We start from the raw sequence: 26,244 nt of genomic DNA on the forward strand, positions 1-26,244 counted from the left end.
AATTTGTTCATTGCTGAAAGTTTGCACTTATTGTTGAATTTATTAAGTTCAAATTCATACTTAAAATTTCCTTCAGAAATAATGGTGAGGTGATATGATTAATATATGGTAAGAATGTTATTTAATATTTCGTTGATATGAATGAGTTCGGAATTATTTTTGGGGGGCATGTAGTAGACATCATGTGATGTAAAACTTCACCAATTTCCTCTGATACAAACTGTGTGAATATGTAAGTTACTTTCTGAAATATTTATATAATTTATGCTGAGAATTGATTTTTAATATGTCTAGAAATTTTATTTTAGTGAATCGCTAATTAGCAAAGTAACGTAGCTATGACAAGGAGAGAAGTCCATTAATTTGTGAATAATTAAGTTGTGAATTTTCTTCAACCGAGAATCGTGGAGTGTGCCAACTGGCATAGCTCAGCTGGTAATTTATAGCCAATGTGGGATGTGATGGTTTGTCTAAATAGGGCTAATTATGTCATGGTCTGAATGATAGAGCAGTTATAAAGACAAACTCATGTTAATATAATTGTTTGTGTGGGGCAATCTGAGTTTGATCAGTCATTCAATCCTATGATACAATCTTTTATATCAGTATAACAGAACGGCTAATTAAATTTCGCATTATTTTGTTATTCTATTTCTGAGAAAAAGTGAATCATTTACAAGTCATGTTCAATTTCATTTTGTTTATGTAATTGATTACATTGCTGTATTTTACATACGGGGGATCGTGCTATTCAATTCTATTAACGTGGTTATTCCATTTTGGCATATTGTCAGTTATTCTCCAGATATGCAGTATGTCGTCTATTAAGGCGTTTTTACTCTAGTAAATCGTAATTTTAAAACAAAATCGATGTATCATATCGACAAATATCCAGTACATACATACATACATACATACATACATACATACATACATACATACGCATATATATATATATATATATATATATATATATATATATATATATATATATATATATATATATATATATATATATATATATATATATATATATATATATATATATATATATATATATATATATATATACGATTCCTGGTAACACGTTGTACATGTGTATACCCCTTTTAACCTACCTCTTTCATATACGTCGACCAATCCATTTGCTTACAGATCGATGGAACCTTCCGTGTACCCCTCCATTGTTCCTTATCACAATAAACAATATTTCAGCTCAAATTTCGTGTTCCGTCAGGTTAATAATAACTGTAGTTTCATTGTCCTCAGTCCTTGCCAATAAATATAAGTTAAGCCAATCCAATGAATTTATGCGCGGAAGTTTTAATTCAGTCATTGAATGTTTTTCACGTATATATTGATATTCTGCTGATTATTAAACATTCAACGTAACTAAAAGCACGTTCCCAAAGACTGTAGTTTTGTTTTTGTTCTAATCAAGAAAATTACACGAGTCCTCTACTGTTCCTAATGAAGCAGCTTGACTGCCAGATTCTGGTCTAATAATTGGTAAATAAGGATGAAATAGTTGCTTGAAAGATCCTTCGACCGACAGTAAATGATTCTTTCAAGGAATTTAGAGATTGTTAAAAGATTACCAATCGACCTATTGTTTCCTTTGTAAATAAATGCTATTATTGCCATGCATTGGAGCCACTTGTGCTAGTGTACGATGGAAAATAACAGAAGTTAGAAACTTATTTCGTCCATGTATATCATTATATAGATATAACATTATTATCACCGTTCCTTTGTAAACTAAGTTATTTATTTGTTTCGACACACATTATTCACCCACTGTGAGAAAATTAATGATTCTTTGTGAGACTGAGTATTTGTCAATAGATTGAATACTTAGCTGTGAGTAGTCGATTTAAATATAAACAATTCCAAGTAATTCTTGCCATATTTACCAAGAAATTGTTAAAAGTTTCTATGGATTTATCTCGATCGATTTTAAGGGTCACCCTCTTATACAAAACTCTATTCATCTGCACCAAGCTGCCTTTGCGTATTAGGAAGAATTTCGTGTGTGTCCAGAAATCTCGTAGCCCACCCCCACCTCCTCAATTTGCAATGACATATAACCTAATGGCTCCTTTTCTACTTTAGTTACTAGATTTCGCTGCATTTACATATTTCCCCAGTTTGCTACTTTTGTTTTAAGTACTGGCCATGTAGCATTGTACTTCATATATCACTTTCTTCAATAAACTCTTTGTCACGTGCCTCCTACCATATTATTTTTAAAACCGGAGTAGTTGGACAATTAAAATTTAAATAGCTGTCAGCAATGGCGACGGTCTAGGTGTGTAAATAACTCAATGTAAAAGGTATAACAATTTAATAAAATATATCAAATAGATTCCACAATTTCTCAATCGCAATTTCTTCCGAACAAATACAGTCAATGACCTTTTCACGGTTGCCATTTACTACCTCATCATATGAATTAGAGGTCTTAAGTGAGAGTGTTTCCCTTCCGTGATGTATCTGTTACTCATCTCTCTGCCTCTTGTGTCTCTTTTGGTACTTCCGGTACCCTTGACTACGTGCTCGCCTGGCACTTCCGGATCCGTCCTTCCTACACCTCCGGTACTCTCTATCACGTGCTCCTTCTAGCACTGCGCCTCCACACAAATCGCTGACGTTCCAATAACGCCATGTGCTCTCCACGTGTCTTTCGTATTTACGATCCTCGGATATCGAATCTACACCCACTCGGAAGCGACGTATAATGTTGTCCCCTTGCTCTAATCTCAGGAGAATTAGCCACACTCTCACAGATCTTTCATCAGAATAAGCGCGAATAAGTTATCAGGTCAACTCACGCACTCACATCTAAATATTTCATACCCGCTTTGTTCTATAATAATTGTGCTGTAACAATAACAATGTTATCAACGACTTCTAATACATACATACGCACCCCTAATTGTTAACTTCTCGATATAATAAACATCATCAGCAATCATATGCATTTCCTACCCTACGAATTATAAATGACACATACAAATATGAAAATATCTAATTATGAGTGCACAAATTCAATAATGACTAACTCTGAATAATTCACAATCTATATATTCAAATACGAATAAAACAAATACAAGTTCTATCACAATTCATTAATAAATTCAGTTAAGATGCAACATAGTAGCAAATTACACAATCCACTTCGGTTGTTATCTAACAATCTACATACGCTAATCTTGCATGATAATAATTCGCTATACGATACATTATGAGATGTTGATAATTCAGCTATACATCTCCCATTTATTTCTAATAAATTAAATGTACATCACAATGTATCAGTCTCACCACACCTAGTTATAAAAGCAAGACAAATCCGGGCGAAGATATGTTACCTCAAGAAGCCATTGTCGGCAAACCCAAACTTAGAATTTTACTAGAATTCCTTCCCGCCTTTTTAACGAGCGCGCAACTTCTGCTACTCGGAGTACAGTCTATTGCCTCTCAACGTCTCTATGATCCACCCTTGCCGAGGTTCACAAAAGTACTGATTAAAAAATGGATTTGGACCGAACCTAAGCGTAGGCTTATTGAGACTCCGCCCTAGATTTGAATCTCTCGGTTTTCATTGGATTCGGTCTGGTCTCTTAGAAAACTGCCCTTAGGTAATTTATAACTCACTTGTTCTCGTGAGTTTCCGGTCCCTAAAAACCTAAAAACCCAAACTTACTCCAAGCCGGTCGTGACATCACTGACTGATTGCAAAATAAACAGAAGAGTCTCTACCTGGTCGGCCGTGTGGTAAAATTCCCTTTGAATATACCACGATGGGGTCGTTGCGTAACGGTTAAACAACAGACAGGCAGTTTCTTGTGTCCAGAATCGGCCTAAAGTCGTAATCTTACATAACATGTATTGACATTATCTCAGGTGCTCTTAACGACGAATTAACTATAAGAAGATGTGTGTATTCATAAAGCATAAAGCATCAACAAATTTTCCCCATAGCGTGACACTCTTCATGAAATGAACTGGCTGAGTAATAGAATTTTCTTTCCGTTTAATTGCCTTTTTAAAAACTGTTAAGAAGTCATCACTTTAATCGTCATCGACGTCGTCAATAAACAATTTTGATTGACCTAACAACCATAAATGTCCCATTCCATATCTTCTAGAAATGTATTCCTGTCCAATATATTGTAACTAAGGAATCTAATGTTTCGTACGTAACAATACTTTACATTTCAATGAATTTATATATTAAATTTTGTTAGCCGCTTAATCCACTGTTACAGTTACAAGTTTTTTGTCTCAAATAAAGACTATTAGTGAGAATCCGATTAGTTAGACCAAGTGCGAAATATTTTGCAAAAGAAAAGAAAAACTATTTGATGAAATTTGTCACATTAAATCCACCAGGAACAATCGTCATATAGATCTGAATATTAAACGTCTTCTCGGTCAGAGATGCAGGTATATAGATTTCTATGATAATGCATTCTTTTATGTTTAATATCGCTTTGGCACGAACGTATTCTATAACTTTCAATTCTAGTTAGCTTTTTCTTTGTCCCCTGCTAGGTCCAATTAGAGACTGTATGTAATTCCTCCTCCTTACAATGTACTGTCTGCTCTCCAAAGTAACAATAATTATTATGTAATGGGGCATCTGAATATGTCTCATCACTATTGGTCTCTGTTTAAAGTAAGATACCCACAACATTTCCGGTTCAAAGTTCCATAATGGAGCAAGATACGTATCCAATGCATATAGAAATCGGTTTTTGGATTTTCAGATCGGACTAGACTTAATTTTTGAAAGAAGTAGGATTCGCAGTTCAAATCAGCAGTCTCGTTTAGGTATGAAATGTTGCTATCGAGTAGTCAGGTCTTGTTTTGGGTCGTCACAGCCTGGACAGGACGCAGCAGATGGACAGTTGCTTATAAATGAAGAAGAATGGGACTCATCATTTCATGAGAAACAACAAAGCTATTTAGACTTATATGCATTACATTGATTAGTTACCACCCAGTGGTCTTAAACTAAGTAACAGAAAGAAGCAAAACAAACACGTTTTATACAACTTAACAAATAATTTAATTATTTAAGTTATAAAATGAAACCTTAAGAGGAATATACAGTAATATGAATTAAATCCAAAATGCTTCTGAAAGGTTCTATAAAAGTCCAAAAGAATAGAGTGTTCCGAATAAATTTCATTTCCACGAATGTGCTGATGTGTCAACAGTCTTAACATATCATAATGACATTGCTCAGAACTCCTCGGAATTAATTCACAAGTATCCCAGAACAGAATTTTAGTTTATAAATCCAATGAATGCTCCTCCAAAAATGTTTCCTCTCAAATTATATCTAAACACAACATTAAAAACATCTGCAGAATATGTGAATGAATTAATAGATCACTTCTAGTCCTTACAAGTACCCTTACGACCCTACATCGCAGCAGTTTCCTGATCGATCCTTGCCGCACTACTTCCTACGTGACCTATGTCCTTACAAGCCACGTCACAACATAACAGTATTGATTGAACCATCCAGCGAGAATCACCCCGAACTTGTATACTGGTTCATTATCACGACTAATTTGAAATACTTGTAAACACCTATTAATGGCTCATAAGCAATCTACATAAACAGTGTGTGTGTGTGTGTGTGTGTGTGTGTGTGATTTAGATTGTTAACGAAGCTTAAAAACTTTTTCAGTCGTATCGCTACGATGTCTGCATTGTGACAGTTTATAGTGATGTTTAGCACTGAGGTATCATGCCGCTGACATGTAGCACGATGTCCCACCCAGTCACATTATCCTGACACCAGGCCGTCCAGTCCTAACACTAACCTCTTAATGCTGAGCGCCAAGCGAGGCAGCTGTTATTACCATTTTCAAAAGTCTTTGGTATGACAATGTAAATAAAGAAAACAGATGCTAAGAGTGCCCATACAACTATTACTCTAATTGCGGATCCTGAAACATCGATATTAAGAATCTGTCATATTTTCGACCTCATCTGAATAGAGATTAATTGATATTTTATGACTGACTTGTCAGAAATTCAAGGTAGCCAATCCAGAAGTTTCTTCACCGCAAAGTAGTCTTCTGCACTGAAAAGCAACTTTAAATCCGATGGTCTCATACTTCAGTGCATTACCTATATATCCTATAGCATGATAAAGTTGCGATGTTATAGATGAGTTCACGAAGCTGACCGTTGTCCTGTGTTAAAACTGGATATTAATTAATTTTCGAGCATGTGTATTTTGCGTAGGGCAAAACAAATAAAAAATGACCTGTGAGAATGTTATCAATGATTTAATTAACTGGAAAACCAGTTTGACACGAATCTGTTGCTTTCAGTTGAATTTAATGATATCAGAGTTAAAGACTGATACCAAGCCCGACCTTCAAAATTCTTTCAACATACCACTAAGCTGTCGCTCAAAGCAGTCACTAACTTTAAGACGGAACATTATATAATAAGCGATTTCTTTCTTTTTCTTAAAAGGTATTACTATATTTTCGATAAAATGCATGTATGTATGTATGCATGTATGAATGTATGTATGTATGTATGTATGCATGTATGTATGTCACCGCTCGGTGGCCTAGTGGTTAGAGCGTCCGCCTCGGATGCGGGAGGTCGTGGGTTCGATCCCCAGCCGAGTCATACCAAAGACTCACAAAATGGTACAAACAGCTGCCTCGCTTGGCGCTCAGCATTAAGAGGTTAGTGTTAGGACTATCTAAATCTGATGGTGTAGTGTGTATGCCTCGCCATACAAATAAGTCTTTTGTAAAGATACTTCCCATTAGCCACGTAAACCGAGATGTAAAGGAATAAATTTGTTGGTACGAGTAGAGCAGATTACGTGTACGTGTGTGTGTGTAACAGACAACTACTATAAACAATGTAGGTCCAGACTGTCGTCTCATAATACGCATTTGTGCGCTTTGTAAAGGAAAGGAATGTAGTAATACACGAGAACGTTGCAAAAGGATTCCACCCTGACAGATATTTCTACACTGCATTGCTTCCGTTTTAGCTCAAGCGTATATACATGCCTTATTATTACGAAAGTAATGTTTTCAAACTGAAAATTGTCTTTAATTATTACGGATGTGGAGTATGAAAGAATATCTGCAAAGACAACAATTGTGTTATAAACTAGTATCATGTATATGTCATTCTACTAACGTATTTCATTGCAGGCTAACCCTGGTCATTTCTGTACACGGTTGTAGTGTCAAGCTTGATGTTCACGAAGTTATTCCATTTGGCATATTGCCAGTTACTCGCCTGATATGCAGTATGTCGTCACATACTGCGCTTTCTTCTCTAGTACTCTGTAATTTCTTTAGAAACTGAAAGTATCATTTACTTCAAATGTACATACATACATACATACATACATACATACATACATTCGGATTCGGCCAATGTGGGTATGTGAGAAAACTTGCCAGTAGCTTCTCGTGGGTCGATGGTTCTTTCGGGGGTTTTCCCGGGTTCTTCCTCCACCATTAATACTGGCCGCTATGTATAGCCTATCGTATGCTGAACAATGGCGTTAAACCCTACAACAACATTAACACACACACACACACACACACACACACACACACACACACACATATTCTTTCTGCTAACACGTGGTCCGTGTATACAATGCTTTTAACGTGCCTTAAACCTGTCTATCTTCACTTCCTTTTTATATGGATCGATGTAACTTTCCGTCTACCCCTCCATTGTTCCTTCTAGCAATAAACAATATCTCAGCTCAAATTGTATGCTTAGTCAAGTAAAGAAAAACTGTTGTTTGATGTTCCTCAGTCCTTGCATGTGATCGTATATATAAAACTTTTAGTTGAGTGGGAACGGGAATTTACCTTATGTTAAGCCAATCCAATGAATTTATACATGGAAATTTTAATTCATCCAGCACACGCATATATCAGTATTCTACTTTTTAAACATTTCACTGTAATTAAACGTAGTTTTTCAAAGGTTACAACATTGTTTCTTTTTTCTATTTGTCATTTTTTTATATATTTCAAATAAAGAACATTGAGCGAGTCCTCTACTATCCCTAACAGACTAACTTTACATTCATATCCTGCTCTAAAACCTGATAAATAAATGTGTGATTGACCTTTATTAAAGAATAATTACTCTCATCGAATCCCAAAATGTCTTTAAATGAATTCAATTTAATTCCAAAGAATGACTAAATGTAATAAATGAATCAAACCTCTCAATATATATGAATAACTTTCAATACTGGTAATACTACTAAGAATACTTAATTATATGAAATAATTATATTATATACGAAGCTAAGGCGTAGAATAAGAATCAAAAAGAGGTTCGATGAATCATTTACATTGTATTTCGAACCGGTAAAAATGGTCGCCTGGGCTATTCTAGCTAATCACAAACTAGGTCATCCTGGCATTCGGATGTCTTGAAGTCAGATCACGCGATGTTTACTTTAATTATAGTAGATCTTAACATTGGAACTTAATGAATGGATCTTCGCACTTGATACATGACTCATCTTAAAGTGCGAACATAACCATTGATAACAAAGTTAGTATTTAACATATTATTAACTGAATATCCTTTACAAATTATAATTATGAATGATAATACACACAATATAGGTACACATCAAATTAATGAAGTGCCACTCAGTATAGAACTATCCAAAACTGTAAGATGCCAGGATGGGTTATAGAAACTTAATTTGCCATACTCGAACATTAACATTAACAACAGATATTTAAAAAAAAAATATAGAAATATAGTTATTTTTCATCGATATGTATTAGGATTGCTTAACTCATCAAAAGGATATTTATTGTGAATCGTCGTATAATGCATATTGTGTTCAACAATTAAACTCAACAATAATGCGATATGACTTGAAACTTACTAGAGTGTGATTAAAGGGAGATTAATCGCGTTTGGATTGCTATATTCGATAGCTGTAAAACAATACGCCTTCATCATTTCAGGTGACGCTGAGTATGAATAAATCATACTGCTCACTTTTGGCTGTTTGTCACAAATTTTCATAAATTAACAAAATCATAATTTGTTTTGCTGCTGTCTCCTCTCTGCTCGCATATTTTTGGTCGTTATGTATTGATTGTAAAAATATCCTCGACCAGGTCTCAGTACTCGGGTCAATAATTTCCAGTGTGCACTCAGAAAAATATAACCCTATCCTACTTCACTGATGTATCTGTGCAATATTTGATATAATGAACGATAATGCGTGCAATTTTAGCACGCTGCTTACAAAGAGTACTCTTTCTTGACTTTTGTGTTGCTCAAATCGTCGATCATGGCTTTTCCATAAAGATAATAAGAATTTTCATTGTATTTTTTTAATAAGTGATTCCATTCCTACTTAGTGCCTCTTAGTGCTCTTAATAGTTCTCAGTGGTATTAATTTGGACCGCGTACTTTTGAGAGATATATAATTAGGGCTACCAGTATGGATAGTATTATTTCCGGGTTACACAATTAATTTCACCAAAAGTACACAATTTAATTCAATTTAATTAAATAAATTATATATATATATATATATATATATATATATATATATATATATATATATATATATATATATATATATATATATATATATATATATATATATATATATATATATATATATATATATATATATATATATAATTTCAGTGATATAACACTTATAGCAATTCAAGTTGAGGTTGCGACATCGTAGCTATACACAGCGCTGTTAGTTAGTCAGTAAGACCCTGATGCCCAAAACATAAATATCAGCATCAAGGTCTTACATGTAGGACTAATGGCAAAGAGCAAATGTATCCTCCAGAAAAAGGCACATTCCAGCTGAGTCTGTTGAATCTAATTGCAACAAAATATATTTATTATTACATACGATATCAGCAGTTTTGTCGAGATCGAGTGTGCAAAATCAAGAGACATCAGCAAAAAACTTTTGTTGTATTCTGCAAAATCCAATAATGTCCGAGTTACACCGATCAGCATGCAAATGTATTGCAGAATTTATAAAAAAAATTCATGAAAGTCAATTAGCCGATCAAGACGCATAGAAAAAAAAATCACATCGAATGTCAATTAACGGATCCCAGGGCATACAAAGAACAACATCGCCTATTGATAAAGTGGGACTTATTGTAATTCAGAAGGTTTAAGTCCAGTACTATATATATGTGTGTGTGTTTGTGTGTGTGTGTGTGTGTGTGTGTGTGATTACATTCATACATACATACATACATACATACATATATATATATATATATATATGTATGTATGTATGTATGTATGTATGTAATCACACACACACACACACACACACAAACACACACAAACACACACACATATTGTAGAGACTGTGTCGTACATATATATACATGAAGATTTAAGATAGTGCTTGTGTTATGAATACCGGTAATCGGAGAGTGAAAACATGCGTGATTATCCATCAGTTTTAGTCAAATATAATCTATACCATAAATACATATGTCGCCTCACCAAGAAGACATTTTAAAAACCGCCAAGTTAGGTAGATCAAATATCTCTTTAAAAAAATTTAAACAGGGACAATCTGAATTAACTATTCATTAGCAACATGTTGTACGTTCGATTTTGTGGTAGGCTTAGTGTCAGATGTTTAAATCAATTACAAACTGTATATTATTACAGTACAGTGTTACGTGGCACCTGATTTGTCGGAAACCTAACGGAAGAAAACGATATTGGAACTTATACAAAAAGATATTACAAGGTATCATACAAAACGATATTGTAAGTTATCATTCAAATCTGCAGCTAAGTGCATAATTAAGGTCCGTTTACGTGTTTAATCAATGATTACCTATATGAGACCGTCAACTCAGTTTGTTTTTCTCATTATCATTGCAGTTTATGTCATATTATTTTCTCTATTATGCTTTTTCGATAAGCAATCAGTAAGCTTACTAGAAAAGAATAAGTTTGTTCGTGCTTTAAACAAAGCTTCCCCATTCCAACATAAACGTAACGTTGCCTTTTCTGGAACTGTTGAGCATGACGCACATTCAGAACCATTTTCCAAACCGATGGAAACAGTAGCGAATAAGAAACTTACAAAATCATGGAAGGAATACCAGAATAATTTGAACTTAATTACCGGAAACCCATTAATTGACGATTATGGTAAAAGCAGTGTCACTAAAATTGGCGAGCTCGGACAAGGGATCTCTTTCGTCGGAGAGGAAAAGAGAATAGCGGAAAGACTGACAAAACGTTATCACATTAACGTACACGCAAGTGATCTGATACCATTAAATAGAATGGTTCCGGATTCCAGATTCGCAAAGTAAGTCGTTGTTTCTTTCGGTTTTATTTATTTATTGTCGCTGGATACAAAGATAGATGGATATATGATTATATATTTAATATATAAATTAAATATTGCCCATGATACTGATGTTTCTATTTCTTACATGATTTCGATTTCTGTGATATTTTCCTGTCTTCCTTTTGTGGCGTTTTACTGTTGTATCTTTCTCGAAATATGAATGAGGTAACACTTTTTAACTTGAAATGGTTCGTATTTTGTCTATTGGTAACTACATCTGGCTTTGCTGTAGTCACAGTTTTCGTCATTAAATATCTGCCTTTATTTGAAAAATAGTTTATCTAGGGACTTAACGATTTTCATTAACTCCTATCATTACCTCGTCTTAGTTCATTATTTATTATCTATTACAAATTTCTATATGTCACTTTTGATGACTGGTTTCCAGGATTCATGTAAGTAGTTAGCTGCAAGATGTTGCATTTAATATAAACAACTCTTGTAATTTGAGATGAGCAATCTGGGTCATTGTAAATATTTATTTTCTACTTCAAAACTATGTATGTATCATGTATGCATTATGTATGTATTATGTATGTATTATGGAAGTAGTAAGTATTATATATGTATTGTGAATGTATTATGTAAGTATTATGTATATATTATGTATGTATTATGTATGTGTTATGGAAGTAGTATGTAAGTATTATGTATGTATTATGCAAGTATTATGCATGTATATGTAAGAATTATGTTTGTATTATGTATGTATTATGCAAGTATTATGTATGTATTACATAAGTATTATATAAGTATACTGTATATATTGTGTAAGTATTATGTATGTATTGTGTATGTATTGTGCATGTGGTATGTATGCATTATATAAGTATTATATAATTATTATGTATGTATTATGTATGTATTATGTATGTATTGTGTATGTATTATGCATGTAGTATGTATGTATTATATAAGTATTATATAAGTGTTATGTATGTATATGTATGTATTCTGTAAGCATTATGTATGTAGTATGTAAGTATTATGCATGTGTTATGTATGTATTGTGTAAATATTATATATGTATTATATAAGTATTATATATGCATCTTGGTTATATTATGTATGTAGTATGTCTGTATTATGCAAGTGTTATTTATGTATCATGTATGTATTATATAAGTATTATGTAAGTATTATGTATGTACTATGCATGTATTATGCATGTATTATATAAGTATTATGCATGTATTATATATGTATTATATATGTATTATATAAGTATTATGTAAGTATTATATATGTATTATATATGTATTATATATGTATTATATAAGTATTATGCATGTATTATATAAGTATTATGCATGTATTATATATGTATTATGTATGTATTCTGTAAGTATTATGTAAGTACTATGTATGTAGTCTGTAAGTGTATTATGTAAGTATAAGTGTAATTATTATTATGTATGTATTATGTAAGCATTATGTATGTAAGTATTATGTATGTGGCAGTTACATTTGACACTGAGATTTTTTCTACTTCAAAACTATGTAAGTATTATGTATGCGGCAGTTACATTTGACATTGAGTTCGATTCGGTTAGCATAACGTGTAACGTTGTCATTAAACATAAGTTCTTTAGAGAATGTATACATACAACATTAGATAAAACTCAGAACAAACTAATGATTTTAAATTTTATGAAGATATATTTGTCTACACAATTTCAGTTTCATTTGTTCCTTTTCTTCGATATCGAATGTTTCCAAGTTTTTACATATCAACTCTTTTACCCACACTTATTTTCTTTTTTTCATCTGATAAAATGAAGTTTTCAGTCTGTTACAACGACTTTAAAGTGGCGTTTTTCAGTCTGTTACAACGACTTTAAAGTGGCGTTTTTCAGTCTGTTACAAAGACTTTAAAGTGGCCTTTTCCAGTCTTTTACAACGACTTTAAAGTGGCGTTTTTCAGTCTGTTACAAAGACTTTAAAATGACATTTTTCCAGTCTGTTACAAAGACTTTAAAGTGGCGTTTTCCAGTCTGTTACAACGACTTTAAAGTGGCGTTTTCCCAGTCTAATACAAACACTTTCACGCATATCTCCATTTGTAAAATGTATAGACCTTTTTCAGGAAGTCGAATTTGGGGTTTTCCACTCCAATATTTAACGCATGCGCAATCAACGTAGGGCAACTTTTAAGCGATTGTCATTAACATAGCGTATGTTCGTGAAGAAAGTTTCAAACAAATTTGAAAAGGTTTGCACACCCTTTACAGAAATAGTGTGCTTAAAAATCACGAGTGAATAGTTCAGTAATCTGCCTAAAACTGAAAAGTAGACATGAGCATAAAAAGCATAAGAGAGGACCAGAAGAGCGGACAGGATTTGTGGGCCTCAGTGAATCACAAATTGAAACAACGGTGGTCCCCAGGAATGTGTCCTACCCTGTCCGCGGTTCTGGATAGGACTTACAAAGTTGGATTATCCATTTCTGAAAGGAAAGGGGTGGGTGGACGATTTTCCTATGTGGCCAGAATTACAAATTGTACAAATCTACGTGTATTTAGATGACTTTTCAAGATTATATACTCGCGAAAACATGAGGACTTACAAATCTCTTTGTAGCATATAATCAGTTTCATAGTGGATGGATGCATACAGGTGAACACAGCATTATCAATGCCAACGTAATCAGATTCCAAGCCCAATCTGAGAAGTCACACGAGTTACACATAGCTGATAGTACTGAAGCAACTGGCCGTTGCAAATGTATCGCAGGGTGAGTTAACTCATCATTATTATCTATATTTGTTCAAGGAGTTAGCAAACTAAGGAGAGAGAGAGAGAGAGAGAGAGAGAGAGAGAGAGAGAGTAAATTCCTTAGCCAATCCAATGTATCATAAGCAGTTTTGGGATTCACATTCATTCCCAGTTAATTTATTAACTAAACGGCAAATCTTTGAGGAATCTGCTTAATATGTGATGTGTCGCCTTTGGTGTTCATTGGTTGCTGCTAATTAGACAAGTTAACTTGTTTATTTTCGGATTATTCATTACCATGCAGTCATAAGAGGGGAGAGGGCGGAGTTAACATGAGAGTCACGATGCAGTAACATAAAGCAATAGATACTCATTTATTGTTAAAAATACTTGATGAAAACGTACAGTTCAACTCATATATTTGTGGGATGGCATATTATTGCTTACTACTATCTGTGTCGATCTAAAATGACAAATATTCTATTCATGTAAGAAGTGTGGGTCACTCGAGTTGCCCTACGTCACATGCGCATGACCGTACCCGATGCGGCTCTGGGATAGGTTTGGCCAGCTAAGAATAGTATCTGAAAATGATCTATTACTCCTTGCACATTCCCAATTGAAACTCGAATAAAAGTAAACGAAAAAAGAAACCCTTTAAATGTCTTTACACGTTTACCGTCCACTTCGCTTAACAACTAGGAAATGTTAACCATCTAAAAGTCATGACGATATCTGATTTTACTACGTGTCTTTGTACAAAGATAATGGCAAATTCTTCCGGTCTACATACATATATATTTTTACTCGTGATATTATTTTGAAGAAGCAGTTGTTTTCATCTACCTGTGACAGTCGAATTTTGTCCACTGGTGTCTGTCATTACCAAGAAGCGTTTATCCATGGTCCAATTTCCTAGATGATTGATTTTGGCCCTGTAATCGTTTCGAAATTCGTGCAAACGAAAAATGCCAATAATATATGTGACGCTTGTCACGTCAATTATACCGTATGTGTGATTGTGCATGGCAAAAATTTGACTGTATTATTACTTTTCGTTTCGTTTATTTCAACAGCTGCAGTAGGATACATTACTCGGAAGATCTTCCATCAGCCAGTGTCATAATTCCGTTTTACGACGAATGGCCGTCCATCCTTCTGAGAACTGTCTATAGCGTGATCAATCGAACACCACGCCATTTATTAGAAGAAATAATACTAGTTGACGACGGTAGCACAATGGGTAGGAGTTTTGTTATTGCTTAATTTCCTTTATACAATGTTCAACTGTCCAATCACTTTTAATATCTACAATCTTCCGCCACAGGGTGAAATAATGTATTTATGCACTTGTATATTGTCAAAGTCCACTTGGTCGAAGGCATTTCAATTTTGCTTCTTGAGATATTAAGTGAATACAAGCTAAAACAAAACAATATTTTTCCATATTGAAGTTTTTTATCAACTTCATGTTTTCTTAGCATTTAGTCCTTTGTTTTAATTTTAACATAGACCTTAAAGTTGGGCAATTCGTACGAGATCAAACGACTTCTTGTACATTTTATATATTTGTAATGATTAGGCTGTTTTAAAAAATATGGAGCAGTGTTTAGCGGAACCGAAATGAGTTATATTTCCATTCTTATTTAAATTGGTTTTAAAACGCGAAGTAGAAGAATACAAGATAACTTCTATGATATCCTCCGTTATCGTTATGAGGTCCGCCCTTCTGTGTGAGGTCTATGATTTATATGTGAAGAATATCATTGTTGAGCTATACTGTGGATTGTAGCTGTCCAATTTGTCAAGCTAGCGACTGAGACATTAGCAACATTTTAATATTTCAGTTATGTGTTCAAAAGTGGGTCAACTTTGTGTTAAATTTGGATGAATATACTCAGTATATTAACATCTGCACATTTAGTCTTCGTATGTACGAAATTAAGTCAACATATATGTGAGACTTCTTCCTTCCAACAGTCGCAAAGCCTCTTTAAATGTTTAAACATTTTATCAACTCATTAAATCCTGTTATCCAAGGGCGGATAGCCGCACTCATTAAAACTGACCACGAAACAACTAAAACGTTTCGTAGGGTACGTTTTCTTTACATACGGTTAAAAGTATGAAAACTAAATATGCAGTAGTTTACGAGGGCTCCTCCCCTTCTCCCTGCCACCAACTAGGGATTCCATCCCACAGATCCAGTGGCTATTTTTTTTTTTTTTTTGCCCCACTCCCCAAACAAAAGCAAAAAGAAAAGAAAAGTATATCTGGATCTAGCCTAGGGTTAGAAGACTTTACATGCGTATGTATGCTTGTCTATATATATATATATATATATATATATATATATATATATATATATATATATATATATATATATATATATATATATATATATATATATGCCTATTTCCTGTACGTTGTACTTAAACTAAAATTCGTGTGACCTAGGGAATACTATTTTTCCGCTGGTTCATTTACTCAAATTACCAATTTCATAAACACAGACGTAATTGGATACCATGCAATTATAGCTGCCATAAAATGTTAATAATGCTGATTGCTGCAGCTAACATGTGTTCATTGTATTGATTCGATTAAAATGCACGTTTCTAAATGGATTTATTGTGTAGTTTAAACAATAAAATCAGTCACATCTGCAGCGAATTCATAACACTAGCGGCAGTTCGTTGCTGTAGAAAACAGATGATCTATCGTTCTCGGCCTTGATACTTTAGCAATATGGCGCCAATCATCAACAACATGTAGATAATTAGGCTATTTGGTTATTTGATCCGTTTGACGTAGAGCCTTAAAATGACTCAAATACATCAACAGCATCTATATGCAGGTTATCTGATCCGTTTGACGTAGTGCCTTGAAATGACTCAAAATACATCAACATCATCTCGATGCAGGTTGTTTGATCCGTTTGACGTAGAGCCTTAAAATGACTCAAATACATCAACAGCATCTATATGCAGGTTATTTGATCCGTTTGACGTAGTGCCTTGAAATGATTCACAATACATCGACATCATCTCCATGCAAGTTGTTTGATCCGTTTGACGTAGAGCCTAGACCTGATTCAAAATACATCAACATACATCTATATCTCCAAACCTTTCTTTATGTTTGCAAAATTAAACTCGCATGAATAGGAAACCTATTTAACAGGTCACAAGCGGTTCTTCATGTTCGAGTTTCTCAACAATGAGACGGTGTTCATCTTTCTCTTTTATTCCCTTTGCAGGCAAACTAAAAAACGATTTGGATGATTATATAAAAAGTTATTTTCCCGAGGGCTTGATCAAACTATTGCGTTTTCCCCAAAGGCTTGGACTGATAAAAGCCCGCTTGGAGGGATGGAAAATTTCAACTGGAAAGGTCATCGTCTTTTTCGATAGCCACATGGAGGTCAATGTAGACTGGTAAAATAAATTTCTTTGCTAGCACAAAACTTGTTTAAACGGTCGGTCTAAGGTAAGCATTGGCAAAACGTATTTTGAAAACTTGTAGACAGACTTACAAGGATATTTGTAAATCATTAATGAATGAAATGCATAAATATTATTGAATATTAGAAAACGAATATAATCAATTGAAAGTCAATATTTACCTAACACCAGTAACTATGGTTATTAAAGTGGCGTGATAATTTAACATAATCGGTAAGTATATTCTTCGAAATTACAAGCAAATCTTTCTGTATACAATTATATGCTGAGCTTTGGACTAATCTGCCAAACCATCATGGCCACTGGGTAAAACGAGGTGATATTTCAGAAAGGTGTTACTGAGTTACTGTGCTCTCAAGCAGAGAACACATTTGAAGAGGAATATTATGAAAAAAAACGACTTCATGGTTGAAAGTTGTGGTTTAATATAATGGTCACATAGTATAATCACGTGACATTTGATTCAGCAAGTTGGTGTGTGCTTGTCTGAGTTTGTGTCTGAACAACTCACTTAGTCTGAACATTTTAAAATGTCGTAGGAGAAGAAAATGTCAAAGTGACTTATATCTGTTTAGGTCGTGCAATTTTAGTAAAGTTCAGTGAAAACAATCAAATTTTATGCCAAACGTTAAACGATGGATTGGAACTTGAAATTAATTTTCACACTGAATTAGTCCTCGGGACACAATGTGGGCAGCGGTAACTTTAATAAAGGGGAGGTATATTGTATTTTTTGAGAGGGGTTGTAAATATAGAGCTTTATGAGTGTTATGTTATAATGTCTAAGAAATGGAACTAATTTAAGAGATTGGTTTTGAATGTTCCAGATGAATTCTAAGTTGATATTACCTTCTTTTATAACTTGAAAGAATAGATAGATTATGGTTGCGTTGAAATAATACAAAACAATCATAGGTTTATACGAACTTAGTTTATGCGCCACGTTTTGTAGCCTTATAGTTTTCAGAACTTAAAAAGAATGATCATAATGAAACTGTGAAGATACCAGGCATTTCAGCTAGCTGTTCTGGAATACACTATTAATAAGTGTAAATGGCATAAGAAGAAAATATTCTGAAGGAAAAATAATGATCCTTATAATCTGAGTATCAAAAATACAGTCTTCCACGTCATAGATATATAACCCTTTCCATTGCATGTGGTTAAAATCTTGATAGAGCAAAATCAGTTAGATTGCAAAATTAGGTACCGAAGTTACAAAACACGATACCTACGCAAGGATAGTAGTAAATAGGAACTGATTTTATTTCTAATGAATTAATAAAATACTTATATGTATTGTGGTTGTTTCATACCAAATCACCCAAATCATACCAAATCTCCGTTGACCATTTCCGATTTATATTAATTGTTTCCAGGTGTACATCTATGTGAATGATGGCTGATTGCAAAGTTGCAGCACAATATTCCATTAATTTACGAAGTTATGGCGATTCAAGTGGGGAAGGGAAGCTTAGTTTTGTCCAATGGTCGAAACGATCTAATATTAGAAATATCAGGATGGCATTTGCTACACTACGACCTGGGATATTTGAATTTGTGATCGGAATTTCAATCGTTCTCAGACTTTAGAAGAGGTATGCACCCCTAAAGTTGGCATTTTGCTCATTATGAATTTAGTTCTTCAACTGTTTCGTTAGCACTACTACACGGTAATCTGTCACAAACACTTTATTTTAAAACTATACCTACAGGGGATTCTACCAAAATAATACTCTATGAATCAAGTTCCTTGTTAAGCGGTACCTGGGGCTCAAACATGAGACGAATCACAAAATGTGAGCATTGTGCCCTCATAACAGAGGTAAGTTCATGTGAATTTGATAAGATATCTTAGCTGCATTTGTGCTAACTTTCAAAAATATGTCTGTCCTTCACCCTCAGATCATTTTCTGTTTGTACCCCCATTCCAAACTAGCGCGAATGCTGAAAATCAGCATATTTTGTAATAGCAGAATGAAACAACCCTTGAAAATATTTGCAAATTATTAAGTTCTTTAAGTTACTATAAAATAGATATATAGTAACGGAATGTGGATATAAAATATGCACACAAGAGACTTAACAGTTTCATATAACAGGTCTTTAGACTATATTAGGCTTTTGACACATACACTTAACATTTCAGTTCTAAGAGTAATTTGCATCGTCCCCTAGCCTAGGGGTTTGTTTCATCCTGTAGGGATACTTTATCACCTTCTAAGAATAACTTGCATCGTCCTCTAGCCTTGAGGTTTCCTTCGGTCTGTAGGAATACTTCATGACCTTAGAGTAATTTGCATCGTCCCCTAGCCTTGGTGTTTGCTTCGGTCTGTAGGAATACTTCATGACCTTAGAGTAATTTGCATAGTCACCTAGCCTTGGTGTTTGCTTCGGTCTGTAGGAATACTTCATGACCTTAGAGAAATTTGCATAGTCCCCTAGTCTTGGTGTTTGCTTCGGTCTGTAGGAATACTTCATGACCTTCGAGTAATTTGCATAGTCCCCTAGTCTTGGGGTTTCCTTCGGTCTGTAGGAATACTTCATGACCTTAGAGTAATTTGCATAGTCCCCTAGTCTTGGTGTTTGCTTCGGTCTGTAGGAATACTTCATGACCTTAGAGAAATTTGCATCGTCCCCTAGCCTTGGGGTTTACTTTGGTCTGTAGGGATGCTTCGTGATCTTCTAAGAATAATTTGCATCGTCCCCTAGCCTTGGGGTTTCCTTCGGTCTGTAGGAATACTTCATGACCTTATAAGAGAAATTTGCATTATCCCCTAGCCTTGGTGTTTGCATTGGTTAGGAGGGATACTTTATCACCTTCTACGTGTAATTTTCATCGTCCCCTAGCCTTGGGGTTTGCTTTTGTTTGTAGGGATACTTCATCACCTTCTAAGAGTATTGCATATTCATTGCATGATCTCCGAGGGATCAGTTTCTTAGGATATAGCATCTTCAATAAAATATAATCATGCTGTCATTGACAAATTAAATTACATTGTGAGAGGATCATGATGGCATCAGGAAGCTCTGTTCCTTGTAAAAAGGGAAAATGCTTAAATGTGGAGTGTCATATCTTGGCATACACTTAAATGTGGAGTGTCATATCTTGGCATATACTTATATGTGGAGTGTCGTATCTTGGCATACACTAAATGTGGAGTGTCATATCTTGGCATACACTAAATGTGGAGTGTCATATCTTGGCATACACTAAATGTGGAGTGTCATATCTTGGCATATACTTATATGTGGAGTGTCGTATCTTGACATACACTAAATGTGGAGTGTCATATCTTGGCATACACTTAAATGTGGAGTCTCATATCTTGGCATACACTAAATAGTATTTAATGCTGTTTCCGCGCTGAGAAAAAGGATAAGGAAATACTGCAGTGGCGAGGTGGAAGTCAGCTTGACAACCACAACCATGAAACAGTGTAAGTAAGTTCGAAATTCTATTTAATTATAGATACGAGTGAAATCGTTCAGTTCTTGGTCAGTCTAATATAATGTTAGTTTTGTTCAAAAGTTTATAAAAGATGTATATAATTGCCATATAATTTTTGCAAGTATGAATCTTTATTTCTGAATACATGTAATATTTACAGTAACTTGAAAATGAATATGCTATTTTTACTCATTATTTTAACTGTGCATAAGTTTTCAGAAGAACAATATAAAATATCCTAGTTGAAATACAGCTTCAAGCATATAATCTTTTGCTTTACTAAATCCTTAAGAATAGTTAATCAGGCAAAAGCCAAGCAGCTACACTTAAAGCATGGGCAAACTGTTTTAAAAGAAAAGGCAATGAAAGTGACACTCATTCGGAGACAAAAACAACCGATGAAGAATATTATCCAGTAGAAGCATCAGATGACTCTCTTAACAAAACTGTATGGTCTCTTGACAATAAACCTTTCAAGACATCTGTTACTCAGCGTGATCTAGTACCATACAGCAGAAGGAACACGAAGCAGCTAAGGACATCTGCGAAAGGCAAATATACGCTTGCCCTGGACTTGGAAATGACACACCTTCAGTCCACAGAGGATGAGAGCCATCCTGACAGTGACCGGGACAGGTTGATCGCTATTCTAAAAGACAAAATACACGTTTCCACCAGACAATAAAATATAAGGTTATTGATCCTAATACTAGAAAGCTGGGCAAAGGAGAGGACCATCCTGGAATTCTGTATTACAAAACGAAAGATAGACAGGCGGCTAAAGAAAAAGGCCATATTAGCTGATCATGATACCAAATAAAGAAGAAGCATTTCACACGGAGTGATTCACATTGTTCTGCTTTTTACCAGTCTTATGAATATTCCCGCATGTGCACCGGCAATAAGGAGTGTGTAACAATTAGGGCAAATGATTATAAACACACAAGTTTCTGGTACTAACCAATTTCAAAGAACTTTACCCTTAGTACTCGAAGAAAACCCCTCAAGATAACGTTCGATTCTCAAAAGGTCTAGGTTTGGTAAAGGTCGCTTTTGGACCACAGTCATGGTTTGATGAAGCTCATACAGTTAGACAAGGTCCCTCTCTCTCTCTCTTTCGTAAAAATGAATTTAATTCTTATTCAAGTCGATTTTTGACCACAGTCATGTTTTGATGAAGCTCATACAATTAGAATAGGTCTCTCTCTCTTTCTTAAAAATGAATTTAATTCTTATTCTTCGTAAATACAAACGACCTTTAAAAACATCCAGTGGTGTTTTCTTCTTTTATGGCCCCTATTTGTGTCGATTATATACATTGCATCCAATATGTGTGATAGTCGATGATATGATGTATAATTCTGCCTTTTAGTTTTGCAACTTTTAAAAATATTCAAGTTAAGTACTGTTGATTACTCTTGACACATATTTTCGTCTTCATTTAAAAGTTTAAATTATGTTTATATTTATAACTTACTTGCCTGCAAAAGTCCTGCCATGATCTCTATAAAATAACAATTGATGTATTTCTTAATCATAAATAATCACAAAACAGCCATAAAGACCTTTTGCACACTAATAATAGCCGGATGTTTCTACAGTGTATAATTAACAATAAAAACCAATGTCCAGAGCACGGTGTTTTGTGTCCATGAGGAGGGGGCGGATCTCATGTTATACCTTTTTGTTACTGATTCAATATAAATTGCTAGATATTGGGTTTGGCAAAAATATTGCCGTATTAGATACGTCTTTTTCTACGATTTTCTTGAGCTCATATTAATTTTAGTTTAGTTTGTTAAACAATATTGTTGAAGTAACACTTCAGCAGTTCACTAAATCATGTTGCCGCAAGGTAAAAAAGAATAACTTTGAATCAACATTATTCCAATTTAGTATTGTTAATTGGGAAAAGAAAAAAGATAATAATAATAATAATAATAATAATAATAATAATAATAATAATAATGAGAATAAATAAATAAATAAATAAATAAATAAGTAAATAAATAAATAAATAAATAAATAGGAAACCGTACGTCCATAGAAGGTTCAAATCATTACTCTTGCGTTTAGCTGTAGCTAGATGTTGACTACATATTTACATCAGTCTCGATTTACTATAATTAGATAACACGTGACCTAGTGGATTCCTGATAGTACCACTGCTAATATCGAGGGTTTTTTAAATAAAAAAACTACATATTGTGACTGTAATTAAAGTAGACTTAAGTTATACAATAAAATCCCTTCCTTTAATAATGTTTCTTTAAGAACTGTTGTAATCAGTTTTATTAGTCCATGCTATGCTGTGCTTCTGAGTTGGACTACAGATCAAGTTTGAGACGATAATTTGAAGATATTTATTAAAATAATTCATGAAATCGGAGTAAATGAACAATGGTGTTAAAGAATATTGCACTTTACTGGGCATGATCAGAGCCGGGTAAACCATAGGCAAATAAGGTTATAACTGGGTATATCATAACGGGCGGGCGGTACGGGTGACTGCCCAGGATGGGGATGGTGCCCCATTTCCATGCGTTTGCAGTAATTTGTTCTAGGTTGGGGTTGGGTTGCCGTAGGCTACGCTCGCTCTGGGCGCCGCTTCGTTCAGCGCAAACTTGTGATGGTCCTGGCTATATCCGTAGGCCTTCATATTTTGTAGACTTTCCAGGAATTTATATATTAAAAGGATGGAGTATAGATCACAAATGTAACTTAAAATGATCAAAGTAATGAAAACATACAAGGAGATTTTTGTTTCTTATCATCATTTCTTTTCTCAGACCATTTGAGTAATAATTGGCACAATCGGCTGCATTTTATTTTTGTTGCTGCCGTGGGTTTTATTCCTTCATGCACATCTATAATTAGCTACTCTCATCCAAATGTTACGATTGGATACCAGTTGCGCTTCTGAATTCCGCAAATCTCAAACAGTAACAAAATAATAAAAAATAGAATCTCTCATACTATTTGAAATCGACATTTTTGTCAATTTTGTTTAAAGAAACATATAATGCCATTATGGTGATAATGTGAAACAGATCTCTATGGCATGGGACATATAAAGGATGATCTATAAAAAAAGATATAAAAACTTGTCTTCGTTTCTGTTTTCGTTAGGGATGAATTCAAGCTAGAGCATATCTAGAATTTGTATATCCATTCGATGGTTACAACAAGTATTTCCTATTAAAAGAATCAAAAGTGTTATTGACTGCGCTGTTAATTTTTGAGGACTTCGAAGATACATACATCAAGAAAAAATTAGAATTTTTGATGGATTAGACGCCTAAATCGGAAAAAAACTAACTGTCAATATTGGATTCCAGTCATTCTAGCTGCAATGCATTCTATTTGTGCACGTTAGCACCATCAGAATGTCAAACTAATATCAACTGGTATTCTTGGAAACAATCACTACTAAGACATTCTGGTAAAAGTTATTTGTAGTACAGATAATCGCAACTGTATGTGCTATCCTAATGAATCATGCGCAGAAAAATATGCCGTTCTGGATTATGTATCACATTTATTCACTTTACATGATTTTGACGATGAAAATGTAATTATGTACAAGCAGTAGGTTCACACTGACAGAATCAGTCTTGTATGTTTGACGGCTTCTGATCTGGAGTTAATACAGATAGTCACAGATTCTATGATGGTCTCAGACAGTCCCATTATGTTGCCAATGTTTGCTGTACATGGCCTTCACCGGGACAAATTGCTAGCCACACTTGACCCATTTATGGTATATCACAAATTGAATGTTGAACTAAAGACTGGAACGTTTTGTCTTATTTCGGATTGGCGCAGGCAGACACTGCCCTGGTACAAACATTTATTTGAACCCTTACACCCAATTTCAGAACCAGGACCATGTTACCATCCATCATGAAGATTATATATTTTAGTGATGGCGCAACAAGCCAGTATGTAAACTTGAAGAACTTGCCAATAAGTAATGACAAAGAATGCTAAATTGGAAGTATTATAATGACAAGGAATGCTATAGTGGAATAATTGTAATAACAATGAATGATATATTGGAAGTATTGTAATGACAAAGAATGCTACATTGGAAGTACAATCATGACGAAGAATGTTACATTGAAAGTATAGAAATGACAGGGAATTATATATTGAAAGCATTTTTGTGACAAGGGATGTTATATTGGAATTATTGTAATGATAGAGAATGTTTGATTGGAAGTATTGTAATGACAGGTGATGGTATATTGGAAGTATGGTAATGACAGGTAATGGTATATTGGAAGCATTGTAATGACAGGTAATGGTATGTTGGGAGTATTGTACTGACAGACAATGGTATATTGGAAGCATTGTAATGACAGGTGATGGTATATTGGAAGTATTGTACTGACAGGTAATGGTATATTGGAAGTACTGTACTGACAGACAATGGTATATTGGAAGTATTGTACTGACAGACAATGGTATATTGGAAGTATTGTACTGACAGGTAATGGTATATTGGAAGTATTGTAATGACAGGTAATATTACATTGGAAGCACTGTAATGACAGGTAATGGTATGTTCGAAGTATTGTAATGATAGAGAATGTTTGATTGGAAGTATTGTAATGACAGGTGATGATGTATTGGAAGTATTGTACTGACAGGTAATGGTATATTGGAAGTATTGTAATGACAGGTAATATTATATTGGAAGCACTGTAATGACAGGTAATGGTATGTTGGAAGTATTGTACTGACAGACAATGGTATATTGGAAGTATTGTAATGATAGAGAATGTTTGATTGGAAGTATTGTAATGACAGGTAATGGTATGTTGGAAGTATTATAATGACAAGTAATGGTATATTGGAAGCATTGTAATGACAGGTAATATTATATTGGAAGCACTGTAATGACAGTTAATGGTATACTGGAAGCACTGTAATGATAGATAATGGTATATTGGAAGTATTGTAATGACAGGTAATGGTATGTTGGAAGTATTGTACTGACAGACAATTGTATATTGGAAGTATTGTAATGATAGAGAATGTTTGATTGGAAGTATTGTAATGACAGGTAATGGTATGTTGGAAGTATTATAATGACAAGTAATGGTATATTGGAAGCATTGTAATGACAGGTAATATTATATTGGAAGCACTGTAATGACAGTTAATGGTATACTGGAAGCACTGTAATGATA

At 34.1% G+C, this 26,244-nt stretch overlaps 1 protein-coding gene and 1 non-coding gene across 6 annotated transcripts in view; both read left to right on the plus strand.

Moving 5' to 3' along the window:
* The first annotated feature begins 6,593 nt into the window (after positions 1-6,593).
* Positions 6,594-6,666, plus strand: Trnap-cgg (transfer RNA proline (anticodon CGG)). Its single transcript has one exon. It is a non-coding gene; the product is annotated as a tRNA-Pro (tRNA).
* Positions 6,667-10,722: 4,056 nt separating this feature from the next.
* LOC149801815 (polypeptide N-acetylgalactosaminyltransferase 1-like) overlaps positions 10,723-26,244 on the plus strand; it is a 35,893-nt gene continuing 20,371 nt past the window's right edge. Inside the window, exons 1-3 of one of the 5 annotated variants that reach the window (XR_016420724.1) lie at positions 10,723-11,377; positions 15,211-15,377; positions 17,394-17,571. Coding sequence is in view for 4 of the 5 variants with exons in the window: in XM_089956169.1 (XP_089812295.1) it covers positions 10,887-11,377; positions 15,211-15,377; positions 17,394-17,571 (836 nt within the window). In the remaining variant the exon portion in view is untranslated. Of the gene's footprint in view, positions 11,378-13,835; positions 14,154-15,210; positions 15,378-17,393; positions 17,572-26,244 lie in introns of those variants that run through there. The other 4 variants (XM_089956169.1, XM_089956171.1, XM_089956172.1 and 1 more) reach the window with 4 other exon arrangements.

Source organism: Sinohyriopsis cumingii, chromosome 4 (assembly GCF_028554795.1).
Source record: "Sinohyriopsis cumingii isolate HCF-2022 chromosome 4, ASM2855479v2, whole genome shotgun sequence".
Lineage (NCBI taxonomy): Eukaryota > Metazoa > Mollusca > Bivalvia > Unionida > Unionidae > Sinohyriopsis > Sinohyriopsis cumingii.